We start from the raw sequence: 19,600 nt of genomic DNA, 5'->3' as shown, positions 1-19,600 counted from the left end.
ATTCAACTGTGAAATATCAGCTTCTGAAAATATTGATATAAGTATGCGCTTATTTAGCGGTTCATATCATAAGAGTATGAAATTAAAATTCAAAAACAAAGTATACCTAGTCTTTTTTCAACAAAAAAGACACAATCTTCTGGAATTGACAAATTTATGAATTTTTTTTTCTATAAAACTTGCTTTTGTCGTGCTTGACTTACTTCCAGAATCCGGATGAATGTTGAAATGCATCCTTCGGAACATCTTCATAGATTAAATTGAGGGCCTCCCTGAATACATAGGTTGTAAACACATATCGTTTTTCCATAAAGAATTCGTATCGGTGGTTTTTATTCCTGAAAAAAAAATTAAATAAGTAGGAATCCAATAGGCAATATTTCGATACAGAATTAATGAATAATAAGTTGTATGCATGCGGTGTTCAATTTTTTTCATTAGTATCTGCCAAAGGAAAACCACAAATCGAAAAAATAAACATCGCTTTCAAAAAATGTGAACTATCTACTTACCAGTATTCCAGTATATATTTCGTTAGTCACACACTTGAAACCTTGAAGGAACTTGGAAGGCAGAAATACTTGGAACTTGAAAGAACTAAATCATATTAAACAAAAAACTGAACCATGTATAACTCTTCGCACTTCAGAGTTCTTGAAGACACAGTGGATCATTCCAGAATGAATTGGGTTATGGGGTAAGTTAGTGAGTATCTACGATAGGATATGGGATTGGGCAACGAGCAGGTGCCAGTTGCAGGAAAGGTTTTGATTGGCCACAGAATGAATCTAGAAGCAGATAAAAGTTGTGATTTTACAATTGCATTATGAAATTGCATTGAAGATGAAGCTGTGAATTCGGATCCAGCCGAGCGACGTCACGTACCGCATAGGTGGAAAATGACTTGATATTTGCAATCATATTGTAATATTACGCTCAAGCTATGGATGTGTTTAACACATTTTTAAAATAGATATTTTACAAAAATACCCAGACTTACGAGTTTTGTCAGCAGTAGGTACCTACTCGAAATATTTTCTGACCAAGTGACAGAATTTGTTATTCGATTATGGTTGATGAGGAATGCAGGAACCTATAATCTCCAATATGAATTATACAAAGAAAAGAATAAAATATATTTTATTTATATCTTCCGAAATGTATTCATATAAAGAACAAGTCGAGAGAAAAATTTCTACAAAAAACGTCATTGTGGACTGTCTCAATGCGATGAATAAATTAGACAAAAAGTCATCTGTATGGACTCTATGTTGTACTGATGGATCAAAATTAGAAAGAGGTACAGGCATTGGGGTGTGTGGACACAGATCAGTATAAGGCAGCAGTCCAAAATGAGGAGGGGAGGAAGCATTAAAAAAAAATCCTGTACACACACTCCTAGACATGCACAAAATAGTTATAACAACAAAAATATTCTTTCCTTCACCGATCTACACCGGAAAGCTCCTGGAGCTGCCACTAGATAAGCTTCTGAAAAGTCAGCTTCAGATGAGACTCTTCGTGGATCGGAAAAAGAACGGCACAATTTTGGCCTTCGTAAGATCATCAGTTGTTTATTAAATTTCAAGCGGCATCTTTGGAACGCTCTAATGGAAACCGGTTGATCTATAAAAAGTGTTCTATCCTTGAAGGAAATTGTGCCGCGATATCATGTTGTACAATTATATTTTTTCGTGGTAATTTCACAACCACCATAATAACACATTGTATAAGCACATTTGTGAAGGAATTTTAAAATTAAAAGGGTTCTGCATTGTAATTCTACAACACAACATTTTTTTCTTTGCAAATTCACAAGAAAAATTCTCAAATCACAATAACTTTGTGAAATAACGTTGTGAAATCACATTTTCATGTGATAATTCACAAAATTATTGTGATTCAAAAAAAATTTAGATCACAATAATGTTTGTGAAATTACCGTTTCATGTTGAAATTCGCAAATTTATTGTAATATTGCATTGCAGTTGTAATTTTTCAGGTGAATATTACAACCCTTGTGATATCACAGAGAATTAACACATATTTTCTGTAAATTTCATATTCACTGTAAATATACAAGATAGTTTTACATTTTTCATGAAATTTCGCAACACCCTTGTAGAAACATCCAGATATTAGTTGTGAAAAAAATAATCCAACCGTGTAACTGTAACCTGTCCAGCTAATATGTGGGTAATTTCACATTGTAACCTCAAGATTTTTCTCAGTGTACATTTCTTCCTGTTCACACGACATACTCCATCCAGTTTAAGAGGAATCGAAATGTTATTTCGTCAGTATGTTTCCAGTTTCTCTAACAAAAGTGTAGCGCAAAAGCTTTGTTATTGCAACAGTTCCTGTAATTATCACATTTCAGTCTAGCTGCATCCACAAAATATTGTTTCCCTATAACAGGAATCCATTATAGAGAATACCAAAGTTTTGGTTCCTGCAAACCCTCCATTTCTTCCTGTTCAAACATACTCCAGTTTAACAGGAATCGAAATTTTAGGTAGACAGTATGTTTAAAGTTTCTGTTACAAAAGTGGTTTTTATGTAACAGGATTTCAATTTACAGGCAATTCCAGTAGACAAGTTCCATTCTTCTCTACATAAAACTTCAACATTGTCAAAATCAAACGAGTGATCATTAAGAACTGCATGCGATGAAAGTGCAGTAGCATACGATAAACTACGACAATCTCTAATATGTTGGCTCATTCTGGTTTTTAAATACTGTTTAGTCTGACCAACATAACAATCACGACAATCCACCTTATAAACAACATTCCAGGTTTTTTCCAGATCGCGATAGGAAATTACTTCATATGCACACAAACCAGAAAAATCTACATAAATGGAGATATACGAGGCATAAAACGTGAAACTAAGGATCAACAATATATTCACATTGAATAATTTTTTTTCATTGAAGAACAAATATTCATTCATGTTGTCAACTTTCCGAGGTGCAATTATCTATTCTATGAATTTCCACATGAAGAAATTTCTCGAAAAGTCTCGCCATTGGCTACAATTTGTATCCTGGTGAAATTGAAAAAAGACGTTCGTTAAATGCTGCCATCTTTTCTACGAAAGTGGAAACTATTGTAATATCCGTAACTTTTATTTATCGTTCAAGTGTTGCACATTGTTACCACATTCTGGTAGTCTTTCCCCCTTTACGCCCCCTTTATACGGATGGTGAGTCCCGTGGTATAAACTCCTCTTAATATTCATCTTTATAAATTCTTTCTATAAGAAACCCGTAGATAGATGTGCATTTGGAGTAGTTTGCTGTAACAAATTATTATAGAATATGAGCAATCAAAGATGGATTTGGATTTTGAGAGAAGTATTTCGCAACTTAGGAACAGCTTTGGCTTTGCATCTTGCAGCCTCTGACGATACAGCTTTACTCCCTAGTTCAGAATATTCCCACTGCATTGGAGCGAAATTTAGCTATTGTTCTTTTTTAAAAACTCTTTCTCGGAAAACCGGACTTGAATCCAAAAAATTTATAGCACTGGAATAACGACACATTACACAGAGTGTTTTTTCAACCTGCACACTTAATATGAAATTACCATGATAACCACCTGGTACTTTGAGAATCTTGTTTGTATCATCGAATGTACTCATCGATATTGTAGTAAAATGAAAATTTCATCGAAATTCAATCAGCTCTACCAAAGTAATTGATAAAAGTAAAAACAGCCGAATCAGACAAATCTCCCTATATAGTCTCGATACATGCCCCTCAGCTATAAATCAAACATTGTTTCGAAACTGTCATAACTGGTGAAAATTTTTCCTTAAATCTGGCCTTCTCCTCCGGAATCACCCTGTATATCGTATGGAAAGGGAATAGGAACTTTTAAGAAAAACTCACCTGTAAATTTCTCCCAACGTACGAAAAGCATTCCTTTCTCTGAGTCAGATCACAAGAATCCAAACAATTCGAGGTGGTTGGAAACATTTTGAACCAAGTCCACAATTTTCATACGTGAGAGACATGAATCTTGAATGAATCGTGGTATTAAGTTTTTTGTGAAAGGGTTTTACCTATTTTTAATTTAATAAATTTAATTCTCTATAAATATTGAATTTATGTACCTGGTCAATAATGAAAATCCATAACTAAACTAAAAAAAAAGAATAACTTAAGTTTCACTAGTACTAGTTTCAGGTTCTCTATAGTTACATAATTGAAGTAATTGAGAAATGTTCCCCTCATTGCTCCCAATACTTCTTCTGACATATTCGAAACATTATAGAAAATCGTGAAAAATGAGAGTATCATTGTTAATTCAACGATTTTTCGTCAATGATTCTATTCTTGATATTTGAAATATTGAATTTTTCAAATGAGGTCTTAGGAAAAATTCACACAGTGTGAGATCATGGAGGAAATTCATGTTCGGTGTCAGGGCTAAACTGCCAATCCAGAAAATCATTCCTTAGAGTAGCTTTTTACAGCTAATGAAACAATTATTGAGGAAAACTCAATCTTTGGCTTCTTTTTTCAGCTGAAATAGTTCTTCTAGTCCGATAGGAATTATCGAATTATCGACTCACATCCAAGTCCCATCAGTTTCACAAGCGCAATTTCGGTATGAATTAATAATACGGTATCTCTCGATGTACTGTGTGATCGTTAACCAGGTATATACCAATATTAACAGATTATGTGTGTACATAAACCGTAACAAGGGTCTAAATGACAATCTGCAAATCATCAATATCGATATGTTTGAGGCTGCCCTATACATGTAAGGGCACGTAATATACAATTCGCACATATTTTTCGAGGACAAATTATCCTCTGAAAATTTAGCCATCAATTCTGTCACCAACCAGGTATATTGAAATAACGTATAAGCTCAGTCTCAATCAATGACCACGTCTTTCAAAAATAATTGGGTATTCGATTTTTGATTACATGATTTTCGAATTTTTTTCCAAAAAAATTCCTCTTGCCTTGAAACTTCCTTTAATTATTTTGACTTCTATATCGATGCAAGATGATTTTTGTTGAAGAATTCAACATTCTTGTAATTATTCGTTAATTCCTCCGAGAGAAACCCATTCCCTAACATTGCATGAGATGCATTTAATCTTCGGGTTGATTTTTTTGAAATCTACAACTGATGTAACGTCTTCAACCTTCAGCAAAAGAAGATAACCAACATTAACTCTCCCCAGGCTACTGCATATTATGTGTCAATAATTCAATTTTCTTCTATAGCAAAAATAAATAGATTTAAAAACTGATCTATTGTATTTTCCATGCAAATAACTAGATTTGGTATGCCTTCAATCAGTTTGTATAAACGTCAATTATGTTCGAAACATATTTTCGACTCCATATTTTCCGAAGTGATTCGACATTGTGATAAAATACGGAAATACTGAAACTTTTACGTACAACGGACAACATAGCGCTGATTCAAAACCCAAAAATAAAAGATTATAACCTAACCTAACTCTATAATCTTTGCCAAAAATGTTTTGACGATCGTCATAACCCCACATTTTCGTACTATACAGAGTGGAATGTGCCAAATTTTCATGGCCAACCGAGTGCTAAAATGAAAGTGACCATATGCATGTTTTGGTTCAATTTTTGGATGGTTACAGATCGGTTGAAAACAGTTGCACATTCATTTCTTCAGAGTGAGCGTAGCTTCCCACACCATCGCTGTTCAACTACTTTGAACCGATTCTGCACAGTTCTGAGTGCAAACCAATTGAGAACATCTTTCGATGCTTATAACTCTGAAATAATTGGATGAATCTTGCCCATTATGGAGTAAATCGGCATTTTTGAACCCTGAAAATTTCAAGTCCTTCTAGCTCTTACACTGTTATCTAAGTATATTTACACATGTTTGGAGACGAACCTCAATGAGTTCCAGCCAATCCTTTCATACCATTTTATTTTCGGCTCTAAATTAGAAAATTACATACATTTGGACAAAATGATATAAAAGGTGATTCATTGGTAAATGATCGATTAATATTATTTCGATGATATTTGGTACGTTTACTATCTGCAATAACTATTCTATACTGAATAGTAACTGAATTTTCTTCATGTCCGCCATAGGAAAAATTGATAAATGAGATTCAACACCAAAAGAACACCTTTCCTTAAATTCCTTGAATTCGATAAGGTAGATGAAATAGAAAAAAGAAGCAACAACTAAAGGGGACATTTCTCGTACTTCCTCAAGCGATTTTTAAATTCAATCAGTCTAGTCAAATCTGAATATTCAGACAACACAGAAACTAAATTTGAAAAAAATAATTTTCATTCGGTATTTATAAATTTCAAAAATTAAATTAAATTTAAATTTTTTTAATTAAAATTAAAAAAGTATAATTTTTGAGTCATAAACTTGAAACACTACCAAAGCAGAGGTTTCACTTAAACCACTACTGAAAATGGCAACATCGAGGATAATATTCATTTATTGGATTTCTGAATTGAGAATATGTACGAGGATATAGTGAAAAATTCTTAACCTACTATAGATCCAAACAGAATTCTTATGTCAAAATATTTTTATTACTCAACATATTCTCCTCTTGATTGAATACATTTATTACAGCGAACCTGCAACGTCTTTAGACCTTTCAAAAAAACTGTTTCTTCTTGTTCTGCAAACCAGACCTCCACATCTTTTATAACCTCCTCGTTGGAAGAAAATTTACGACCTTTTAAACTTCTATTCAGTTGAGGAAAGAGATGATAGTCGGATGGAGCCAAATATGTTGAATAAGGGGGGTGTTCTAGTAATTCAAATCCTAAATCACAAGTTTTTTGCATGACAACATGAGATTTATGTGCAGGGGCGTCGTTCTGCAGAAACAAAACACCTTCGGATAGCTTTCCGCGTTTTTTCTCTTTAATTTTTTCCAGTAGAGTGGTCAGTAATGTCGAATAGTAATCTCCGGTTATTGTTCTACCCTTATCCAAAAAATCAATCATGATTACTCCATGGCAATCCCAAAAAACTGAAGCAAGAACATTTCCAGCAGATTTTTGGACACGCAACTTCCTAGGTCATTCCATCGATTGTTGCTTTGTTTCTGGATCGTAGAAATGTACCCAAGTCTCATCCATAGTAAAAATTCGGTTTAAGAAGTCTGCATCGTTTTCAAATCGAGCACACATCGAACGCGATGCTTCTACCCTTGCACGCTTTTGGTCAACATTCAAACATTTGGGGATCCATTTTGCAGCAATTTTTCTCATGTCAAAATTGTCGTGAACTATATGATGAACGCGTTCGTATGAAATATTCAGTGCTTCAGATATCCGTATTAGCCCAATTAGACGGTCTGATAAAATCATGTCATGGACTGCATCGATATTTTTGGGGACTGACACAGAAACTGGCCTTCCTGATCGGTCATATACAGGTCCTTGATGATGGCTCCGATACTCCTATTTTTCGATTTTCACAATGTCGGTGGATATCCACTTTCTTTTAATTTAAAGCGTAACTCTGGTTTACTTTTTTGACCTCAAACTTTACACTGACACTTCTAATGAGTTATTGTTCGTTGCTATGGTAACGCAATATTTTTTTTATGCATGGATATGGTCTAGGCTAACTAGATATCAATACATCCTCGTATAGAATTAAGGTTTTCGAAATGATGCTATGTTTTTCGAGATGCGAATGTGCTAATTTCATTTTTCATTCCAAATTTAGATATCTTATACATAAATCTTATCGTTTTCAGTGGTAAAATTACTTGTAATTATCGCAGATTTATCCAAGTACAAATCTGTTCATTCGTTGTGTTTCAATTGTATTTTTTTGGGTTGAATATCATTGTTCTTAGACTTAGCAAAGGCGTTTGATTGAGTCTCCAGCTCTATTCTGCTCGGGAAACTTGCTGCGTATGGGTGCTCCGAGAGCACTTGTGCTCTCATAGCTTCTTACCTCTCAGGTAGAACTCAATCAGTGTTTTTCGGTGATAATTGTTCCGATGAACAAAAAATTTCATTAGGTATTCCGCAGGGGTCAGTTTTGGGACCTTTATTGTTTTTAATTTTTTGATAAACTACCTTCCATATTTCTCAAATATGTTTTCCACCATAATTTTTGCGGATGATATAACCGTTTCTACGTGCTCGTCTGAATTTGTTACTGTTCTGGAGGATAGTACCACCGCAGAGTCAAGAGCCTTTGAATGGTTCACTTCAAATGAGCTGGTGACAAATGAGGAGACGACAGTGAAGTTAATTTTTTCCCTGAAGAAGACCGATGTGGATCTCACAGGATCGACAAGATTTTTAGGTGTTACAGTTGATACTTGCCTCCGGTGGGACGTTCACGCTGACCGACTGGTTGGAAAATTATCCAGTGATATATTTTTGCTCAAATCACTGTCGAATAAATTGTCAGGTGAAGTGTTAAAGATAACTTATTTTTCTTTGGTTGAATCTTTACTACGATATGGAATTTAAGCATGGGGTGACTGCTCCTCTCGAAACCGCATTTTTGCTCGTCGAAGGATAGCTGTTAGACTCGTTGCTGGTTTGAAATATAGAGAATCTTATAAATCCTCATTTATGCGCACAAGATATTGACTTTTCCTAGTCTCAATGTCATAAAATGCACACTTAATCAAAATATTTTTAATTACATTTTTGAAACGGTTCACGGACATATGCTTGAGTTGAACTGGAATCTGATTATATAGTTTAACTGACATATAAATATGTCCCTTCTGGGATAAAGTTAGTCTACAAAAATTTTGCTTCAAAAGATTTGTACCTTTTGTATTGTACTCATGACTGCTTCCAATTTGAATGTGGTTATTTTTGTTTTTGTGAGCATATATTAAAGACTCAAGAATATTCTTGAGTCTTTAATATATATTAATACTATGTATATTGATTTCAATCACAAACAAACCCGAGCGATTATAAAGAGAAATAGACCCTTCAAATATACTTATTCTGACTCACCTCAGTGTCCTCTATCTACCCTTAGCTTCCACCTTTTACCCATTTACCACTGAATAACCTTATAATATAGCGATCTCGTCCCCAGGCAGTGCACAAAAAAGCATCTTATGTTTGCGACCGAGACTAGAGGAAGGATTTCTTTTCAACATAAAATTTCAGTGCTTTTATAATGTTTTATAACTATTGTCGGAATTCGTTCACATATAATTTATACCATAATTTATTAACTCTTCCCAAGAGCTTACTCCATAAATGAAAAACTCTCAGCCAGCAATCATTCTAAAAATTAATTCACAATGAAAACCAGGCTGTGTCATCCTTTACGTATTCCATCACATGGTCCATATGTGATCTCAAAATCTAAGGCTAAGCAATACATTCAAACGCTGAATATATAACGATAAAAATTCCATAGTCCATTTGACGTCAAGATTTGTAGGTTGAATCGTATCATCATTGCGTGGTAGATCATAAAATATTTGTAATCGATAGGTTTCAACGAAAGAATCGATGAATATATGGCTCAATTTTTATTTCACGGTTTTGAAACTAACTCCTATTAGCTTCTACGTCGATTCATTCTATCATGGAGTAAAATGCCAATTGATTCAATATTCAATCGGATTGTTGAGCCATGAGCCAAACGCCAAACGACTCAATAATAATCGATCCTCATAAATTTGTTTTTCTATATCGTTGGACCTGATTGCGTAGTGAATTCTTCGAGGAATATGATTTATTATCAACATGCTATACATACATCAGAGTAAGGTGGAGTTAACGAGCCAGTTCTATAAGCGTAACTACTGAAGTCTCCTTTTTCGAGGAAACTCTGCTTTGTTGAAAAAATGGGTTCCGTGGAACAATAAATAGGGGTCCGATATTGGCCCTTTATAGCACGAAAAGGATACTTTTCTTCAAACTGAATTACGAGAAGCTATAACCACAGCCGTCTTTAAGGTCTCTATAGACGGCTGTGCTATAATCTACTAATGCTCGATATTCATAAACATTAACTTGAACAGATTATACGATTTCCACAAACTTAAGGTGAGGGAATCTAAACTAGTTTACTTTTACTCACCTGAAGATGCTATTGTGATAGCGAAACACGTGTCATGGTTTAAAAACTCATTTTGTGAAAATAGTATAATCTGTTTTAATTTCGATTATGGATTTTCATCAAGTATTAGCCACATCAATTCAACATTAACTTGAGAAATCAATTGGGACTATCCTGAGTTTTGCGTGTTCTGCGTGAGATATTTAATGTCGATAAATGAACTCGCACAGATAAATAATTATGATTTAATAATAGGTGGTCAGAAATTGTGGATTGCGAGCATATAGCGAGTTAAAAAATGAGAATCTTTTTTTTATTTTCTCGCCATATCCTTATTAGCCGTAAGGGGGAAAAGACTACGAGAATGTGGGTTGTTGCCAGAACACTCGAACGATCAGTAGAAGTTGCGAATATTACATTAGTTTCCACGTTCATCGAAAAGTTGGGAGCACTTTACGAACGTCTTGTTTCAATTGCAGCAGATTTCGATTGTAGGCAATAGTGGGACTTTTCGAGAAATTTTTTTATGTAGAAATTCATTGAAAATATCATTTCACCTCAAGAAGTAAATAAAATGTACGAAAATTCAATGAAAAAATTTTTTGACGAATAAAATATTTCTGGCTTTCCGAGATGACGAACTGTTTGAATTGAATTATAATGAAAATTCCACATAAATTAATGGTTTCTGACGTATGACATGCCTTTTCGCTTTTTGAACTGACCACTGAAGCTCCTAATGGTTTTCCAAGAAAAATAAAGCCATTTAATTATAGGGAATCTGGAAATATGTACATTGTCTAGCGATTTAATACTTGATCAAATGATGAATTTCAATTCAAGAGTGTGCAAAAGTTGGGTAGGGGCTTAAAATAAGTCCGATTTTTTGCCCTTTAAATTTTGGTTATTGTTTTGCACAAGAATGCAACATGAACGATTTATTTATTTATTCACAGAAAAGAGTCTATTAAGACTCAGCATATACCTAATAATTAATACAAAATTCTCAATAATTAATCGAACCATGTGAAAAACAATAAAACTCGACATACTTTCAAAATACACTATTGAATACAAGCAAATACTCTGTAATCCAAAGACTGAAAGATAGAACCTATCCAAAACAAATAGACTTTGGTAGAGATCACCAGTAAAGATTTAGAAAATAAAATGAACAGTATTATAACAATATACCACTAAACGATTCCCGAATAATACCTATCAATTTTCACATTTCTAACGCAATAAATCTTATTATTTTGTCACTTTTGCGTTTTAGTTGACAACATATAGGTATGTAAGTCCAGAACTTTGTACTTTTTTATCTCATTTGATCAAGTATCGAGTAGCTTGAGAATTCAAGTGAATGTTTTTGGAGATGATGAGTCAAAACCATTCTTCGAGAACAATACTATGCATCTTTTTGGAAATAACTTAGAAATGTACTTAAAAATCTCCAGATTGTCATTATGATTGTGTTTGGAGATGAGAATTCAAAGTCATTCTTTGGGAATCATTTGAGGGTATGAATATTTTTGGAAATGACTTGAGAAAGTACAATTTTACAGATTTTCATTATGACTACACTTGGAAACTATACTTGAGGGTCTGCAAATTTCTGAAAATAACTTGAGAATGCACCTACAAATGTCTAGAGTTCCATTCTGGAGATGATAATTCAAAATTTTTGAATCATTTCAGGGTCTACCTTTGGAATTAACCTGAGAAAGAAAAATATTTCCAGATTATCATTATAAATGTTTTTCGATATAATATTTGATATTTTCAATTGATTCCGTATTCTTGCTCGCTTTTTAAGACCTGTAGATATTGTTGAAAAAATGGAGTACGAGTGCGATTCACGCCTGTAACTTTTGAGGTTGAGTTTCGTCTACATTGTCCGATAAATAAAAGTCTCGGTTGAATGAATCGAGAACATCCAGGAAACGTTCGAGATCGGATCCCCTTTTCTTTCCATTCAATTCACTCTGTAAAATAACTACTTCTCACTGGTATTTGGACATAATACCGAGAGAATCTTTCAACTGCATATAGTAGACTGTTTACTTTTTCCATCTATTGTACTGCACTTCCATTCGATTAACTTTTGAGGACCAAGAAACTCTGAAATCGATGGCCTTTTTTGCAATTTTCAATCAGAAGAGAGTATGCGACAAGAATTTTTGTTTCTTACTTCTTTTGTAGAAAAGAGGACAACTTTTCAAATGACACAATATCATAAAAGATCGCCAAATTAGGATATTTTCCTAACTCAGCTTAAAAGAAGGAAAAATTTACTTGCGATGCCCATATCATTTGTATTCAACGATGTATACTTTTTTCTATTCATTAAACGATTTTAGGAGAATGTCCGCTATCCGTTATTATGATTTTTCTTATCGAGTTTATAGGTTTAGCCTCTATTCTTTGTGTAAATAAATGAACAAATAAATAAGGACTCATATGGAAATGAAGAAACTGTGAACTCAAAAATATATATGTACAGGGTGGGCAAAATTCGTTGTCTACTGAGGGGATTTCGAGAACTATAAGAGCTAGATGAAAACGGATGACTAGCTCTTTTTCAGAGTCACAAAGAAAGGTGAAAACCGTAGCCATCTACGGTTTTTTTTGAGTTATTTGAAAAAAAATGAGATTTTGACGATTTCTAAAAGTTCTCTTAACTTTTAGGCCTTTGAATTTACAGATTTGAAACTTGAACCTTCTACAAGCACTTTTTTTCGTAGAATCCTCTGACGAGTTCAAAATATTCTTTAATTTCGAATCAATAGGCGAACTTTTTTCTCTTTCGTTTTTTTAAAGGCACAGTTTTATTGAATTTGATATTTTTGAATTGGAAAAAAATTTTTCGTCAGTTGATTCTATGTATAAAAGTGCCTAAGAAGGTTGAAGTTTCAGATCTGTAACTTTGATGAGGACTTTTCCAAACAGTCAAATTCTCATTTTTTTGCTAATAACTCAAAAACGAAGAATCGTAGGAGGCTTCGGTTTTCGTCCTTCTTTGTTTCTCTGAAAAAAAGCTTGGAAATGTGTCATCTGTTTTCTTCTAACTCTTATAGTTCTCGAGATCTCCTCAGTAGACAACGAATTTTGTCCACCCTGTACGTTAATACAAATATCCATGCATCCATGGTGCATTCTTGCACGTTTCGGATCAGAGTGCTCAGATGTGCAGGAACAAGAAGATTTTTAGGTTATTTATTGTCGTCAAGCTCCTTGTTAGATTTGTAGGTATACCAAATTCTCTTCCAGAATATCAAATTCTTCGTTACTTGAAACCTCTTGGTCTTTGACAATATGAACATATGACTGATCATTTAATGAAAGAATTTTGCAGGAGCATGATGCTAAACAAACCTTCCTTCAGACGATTTTCCTCAGTGGTTCTTCTGAGGCTGGAAACCTTAGTTGTTTTGTAGTACACACATTCGATGTTTCTTTGTCTAGCGCGACACTAAGGCAGTGGCGTTATATTGAAAAATTTATATCTTATCCTACCTGTTGTCAATTGTCTCAATTTTGATTGGCGACACTAAGCAACTATCTCACTCCAGTTTCTGGAATGTTTATTTTCCATTACATGTATCTAAGCTGCAAACAGGTGAGTGGTCACTGGATTGAGACCAGTTTCGATTGTATACCAGCCCCAGTTTTTTGGATATGATATTTTGGACTTCCACATATGCACCTGTAGAAAAAAAAATGGTTAATGAATTGTCCTATGAGCTACTCATACAATACTCATGTCTGCATAAATATGATTTATAATATATTGCATCTAAAATGGAATTGAGATAATAAGCGATCAACCTGCAAATATGCCCGAGTGCATTTCTGCAGCTTCTTCAATTTGTGTCATACTTGCCAGCTTGAAGCGGGCCTTCTCAAACAGTTGCAGCCGAATGTTTTCAGTCTTTTGCTGCTGGCACCTCAGTAGACAGCCGCAATGCATTGTGGGCCTCAGTAATTTTCTCAGCTGTGGCGTTGGGGTCCATGCAAATAGAAAAAGTGTTCTGAAGGTGTGGGCTCTTTTCAAATGAAAAATACGGACGTGTTGTCGCACCCACTGAAGGGGTTGTAATAATCTGGCTTCTACTAGAATAGAAATGGATATTCATGGGTGTGTTTTGTAGAATTTATGGACCATTTCATAAGCGAGGTGAATAATCTGAAAACCTAGATTAATGAATAATGTTCTGTAAAAAATGAATTGGACAATAGTTATTTTCCTAACTACTTTCGACGGAAACTGTCGAATGCGAAGTTTGAGCAAGCAGTTGAGCGCGGGCAAAACACTTTCTGCAAAAGTAAGGAACAATATTTTTTTCACAAACGCTTGAAGTAAGTATATAAATATATCCGTTTTTCGAAACAGATCAAATTTGATTTGATTTATTCATACAATAAATTTTTTTGTATGTATTTTGATGTACTTTGCTCTGCGAAAATTGCGAGAAAACAAAAAAGTGCGGAAATTCAGAGGATTCTTGGACCACAAAATTTCAACCCTGGTAAAAAATTGGGGCAAACTTTATTTTTCCCATATTTTAGGTGTCCTTTTGGAACCATTTCCAGCATTTTAGCAATATTTTGGAAGTACTTCTCTTTTTCGACCTAATTTGTCAAGGATATATCCAAATGATATAATATCAATATTTTAGCCTCCGTGAAATGCTTTCTTGACTCTTTTGCCATCATTAACTGCGCAAGTGCCCAGACAGATAACGTAGTATGTATTTTGAAACTTTGTGGTCGTCTGCCTTCTCTTCTCTTGTTCTCTTGAATATCCAAATGATATACGAGTAATATTAAAATTTCAGCTTTTATGAAGTGGTTTGAAATTTCACTTTGTTCTTCATAAAAAATTGCGTCTGCCAGGCATCAAGCAACTACAAAACTTCTGCCGAATAAATCCCATTTTATCAATTTATTGTATTTCAGAGTAGGTGCAACAAAAATTAATCTTCCTAAAATGACTTCGAATTCATAATGTTTACCTAAAAAGGTGCGCTGCGCACTACTGAACGCAACTGGCAGCACAAAGTTTGGATATTTCAATTTTTCGCTTCAAATCCCGCTCGCAATCCCAATCCATCTCGTGTATTTACCCGGCTAATATCAAATTGAACCATCCTATCAACACAAAAATTACTGGACAGCAAAATTTCAACGCAGCTCTAACGATCCATGTTGTAATTATGGAATCTAAAATTCTTTCAGGGATGTGATATAGCATCAAAAAATATGTGCTGAGTAGCATTGACCTGGACTTTCTTTATTTCAGGTTACGTTTCTCATGATGCCTTTAGAGATTGCTTGGTCCATAACTGTCATGTGGACAGCAGGAGATGCCATGTGCAGGATAATGTCCTTCTTCAGAATGTTTGGACTGTACTTGTCAAGTTTCATTCTTGTTTGCATCAGTATCGATAGGTGAGTGATTAATATAGAAAGTTGGATGAATTCGAAACGTTTTCTTCATTGGAAAATAATGTTCGTTCAAGAGATTGAAGAACTTATTATGAAGAGTTTTGTTCCTCCCAATTCATTACTTGATTACACAATATAAGAGTTGATAAGGCATAAAGCTATTTGAGACATGATCCCATCTTAAGTCAAGGCCAAATATGATTTTTGGACACCTAGAAGAAGTAGGTACAATTAAGAAATCCATATCCTATATTTTTGTACTTGATTTTGTGTTTTTGTACTTCTATTTGCTGATTTATCTTATTCATTAATATCAAGTTTAAAGGGTCTATTATAACATATTCTATTTTAAACAGGCAATGAATCAAGTTTAAAATTATTTCATCAAGGGGAAGTAATAGGTACCTCAAGAATCTCCATTCAAAAACGGCATTCACTAGTTCCTAATTTACCCTTAAAGGACGTCTTGATGTCATCCCGTCTCTTCTTTCCAATTCAGTTGTTTTTTTATGAGAAAAAAAACTTGAATTTTAGTGTCAATAAAACTTGTTTTCACAATGATTTTTCGACGGTTTTTCAGCATATTTCGATAAAAATAACGACGGGGTGATATCGGCGATTCAATTCTTTATATATTGCGAAGGTTTTCATAGCGATATATGCCAAAATTACGCTGAAATTCAGGAATAACTGAAAATTATTCAATATTCCTAGAGGTGGCATACGTAAAGCAAACAATGTCGATCGTCTTGATCTCGAATCGTATGTACTACTTCCCCTCAAGAATTAACTTGTAAATGAATGTAATCACTGTTACAAGAGTAACACCAGAGTTAGCAGTATCGGACTAGAATATTATTTTCCACATTTATAGGCTCTATGAGTCTAAAACTGTTTATTATAAAAAAAATTACTTCAAACGCTGATATGAATATCAACAAGTGTTTCGATCTGAATCGAACTTGTCAATTTGTACTATGTTTTATTGCATCAATTCGTATCAACCCTGTAAGTGTGATGACAAGACAACAATCCTTGAAATCTTAAATGTAAATGGGGGCTGACTGACACCTTGTTTCAAAGGTAATTCGATTGCCTTCTCAAAAATTCCATACACTTCACTTCTCCTCTTAGTACTTGAAATAAAAACAGTAAAATATGTAGAAATTTCATAATTTTCATGTTTAACTGCAAGTCTTGCTTTATACAATTGTACTCTTTTATTCTTAATTTTTCGGGGGTACAAACACCGTATGTTGAGTGTATAGCATTTTTAAAAAGGCAATGTGGAATTACCTTAAACGAAGTTTGAGATTTAAGGGATTTCTGTCATCACGCTCACAGGGTTGATACAAATTAATTGGAACGAACCATATATAAAATGCTCCCCTAAGAACCGGAGTGCACTTTTTTTTCAATATTTCTGATTTCAAAGGGTATTGAAGGTGGTATTTATTATACTTTTTCCAATTTACACACTGTACGTTTTACGTACTTGACATCTTGGGTTCTAAAGAGAAATTATCTCGTTCGTCGTAACTTCCTTTGTCTTACTGCAACCTCAATTTCTGTTTTTAGTCACTCAGAGTATTCGTTGTTGTGTTTTGTCAATTTCGACAGTAGAGTGTCCATTATCCGAAAATCTCCTACAACAAGAATTATTTTCATTGAACACAATTGGTCAACTATACTTCATTCAAATTTATTTTAGCAGTCGGTTGGCCATGAAATAATTTTCTCAAGTTTTTGTAACTAGGACGAAGTTAGGTTGGCACTCATGAAATGTCGTTAATGTCATAACGCCGTTGCCACAACTAATATCAATTTTTATTACGAAAATGCCGAAAGTGATTGAAAAAGGAGACAGGGTTTCAGAAAGTGCTATTTAGAATTCAGGTCCGCTCATTCAAATAGTTATACCCTGATATTCTAAAATCCACAATACGTCAGACGGTAGCGAACCTATTCAATGTAAGAGAATTTATATAATGTTTCATCTGAATCTAAACGACATATATTTCAGCTGGATATTTCAACAATCAGAAAGATTGTGAATAAAGAGTATGACAAAGAATTTCCTTCTATTGGGAGACCCAAAAAAGTGGTGGCATTTGAGAATTTTATGTTTGAGTGAATTAATGCGAAAAGTTTACTACAGGATTTTCGATTAATGTCATCGTAGAATAAGTTGCCGAAAATTGATTTTTCTATTTTTCATTTCACTTGTCCTATACATTGTAAATGTCTTGAGGTACTAATAAATACATATAATTATTATTATTACATCAATGTATTAAGATGAATAGCAACATATAAGCGCAAGTTGCCCTGTTACTTGTTTATTCATGTGAAATTTTTGTTCAGAGGTGAAGTTCATCTTAACTTGAAACTTCATTTTACTTATATTGATGCAAGATGATTTTTGTTGAAGAATTTTACATTCTTGTAATTATCTGTTAATTTCTTCGGGAGATACCCATTCCCAACCACAGCATCATATGCATTTCATCTTCGAGTTAATATTTTTGAAATCTACAAATGATGTAAGCCAAAGAAGATAACGAACATTAACTCTCCTCAAGCTAGTGTATATTATGATATTATACTGATCTCTTGTATTTTTCATGCAAATAACTGGATTTGGTATGACTTCAATCAGTTTGTATAAACTTCAATTATGTTCGTCACATATTTTCCGAAGAGATTCGACATTGTGATAAAATACGTAATAACAGAAACTTTTACGTAGAACGGGCAACATAGCGTTGATTTAAAACCCAAAAATGTTTTGACAAGCTTCATAACCCCACATTTTCGTACTATACAGAGTGAAATGTGTCAAATTTCCATGGCCAACCGACTGCTAAAATAAAAGTGAATGGAGTATAGTAAGAAGAATCTATTGATTTCTCAGGAAATCCAAACATCGTGAATTTACTGATTGATAGGTAAAAATATTGTTCCTATCAGAGACAAATTCAAGGTGCTGAGGGAACCTTCATATCTGCCAACCTGTGATGAATATTCAAGACATTCGACATAAATATAACTGAGAAGGTTAAAGACCGTGTGATGAATTTTAGATGCATTAAGATCAAAGAGCGGCTGGTTATTCTGAGGCAAATCCTCACAGATTACAGATAGCACAGCCGTCTTTATCTTCAAGAAGGCTGTGCCGATAGCATTCTCTCTAATTTGTGCGAAGTCCCTGATTCTTCACCCCAGAACTTTTTTCGCTGTATAGTTCCTTGTGTTTCATGTAGAGATGTAAGTATACGTAACTACTCCATAAATTTGATAGAATAGGTATCGATTCACGGGGTTATATTGAACAGAATGAAAACATTCTACGATTTTCATTGATGATAATTTATCAAACAACATGTTTGTGACGACTGTTGTATTCAACTTGTCATATTTTCAAAACGATGACCTATTTTTATCTGAAAAAGAGGTTCGACTATGCTTTATGACTCAGACTATTGATTAGGATATATACCATGCTTCAGAATTCGGATAAAAATTTTGAAAAAAGTAAAACATACTTTTCCTAAGTCACCGACCGATTTGGGAGGCTTCGGACACAAGTCAAAATCTATCGGTTTCTCAACTCTCAAATGAAATAGGTGACTTGGGATGGTGTGAAAAATTAGAATTTGCGATTATATAGTTGAAATTTGGTAAGGAAATTAAATGATAAACCCCTATTACAGCGAAAGTAAATATATTGCAACTCAAATGTGAAAAAATTAAACAAAACTGGGAACTTTAATTTCTTTCATTCTTTGGTGATTTCTATGTGGAAATAACGTAAATAATAATATCCTGCGAAAAATCCGCATATTTCCTGCTGCCAATGCACCGCATGTATCTATTCGGCATTGTCCCAAGTCACCCTATGAAAAAACAAAATAAATGAATGAGATCTGTGTTGCCGTTTGATTTGTAAACAACCTTGTTTCATGACATATCTAATATCCCAAGTATCCAGAAAAAAAATACACATGCACAAAGTGGAACACATGTACAGAACACTACAAAGTATAAGGGCCATAAAAAACGCGCTTTTAATCTTCTCCTGAATTCGTTAATTT

General features: G+C 33.9%; 1 protein-coding gene across 1 annotated transcript in view; it reads left to right on the top strand.

Moving 5' to 3' along the window:
- Positions 1-19,600, top strand: part of LOC123308507 (gonadotropin-releasing hormone II receptor) — a 169,691-nt gene that overhangs the window by 61,567 nt on the left and 88,524 nt on the right. The window contains exon 3 of the mRNA XM_044891190.1: positions 15,361-15,509. Coding sequence (XP_044747125.1) covers positions 15,361-15,509 — 149 coding nt within the window. The remainder of the gene's footprint in view (positions 1-15,360; positions 15,510-19,600) is intronic.

The sequence above is a fragment of the Coccinella septempunctata genome, chromosome 2 (genome assembly GCF_907165205.1).
Source record: "Coccinella septempunctata chromosome 2, icCocSept1.1, whole genome shotgun sequence".
NCBI lineage: Eukaryota > Metazoa > Arthropoda > Insecta > Coleoptera > Coccinellidae > Coccinella > Coccinella septempunctata.
Note: the sequence above shows the minus strand (reverse complement) of the source record. Positions and strands in the feature narration are given on the sequence as shown.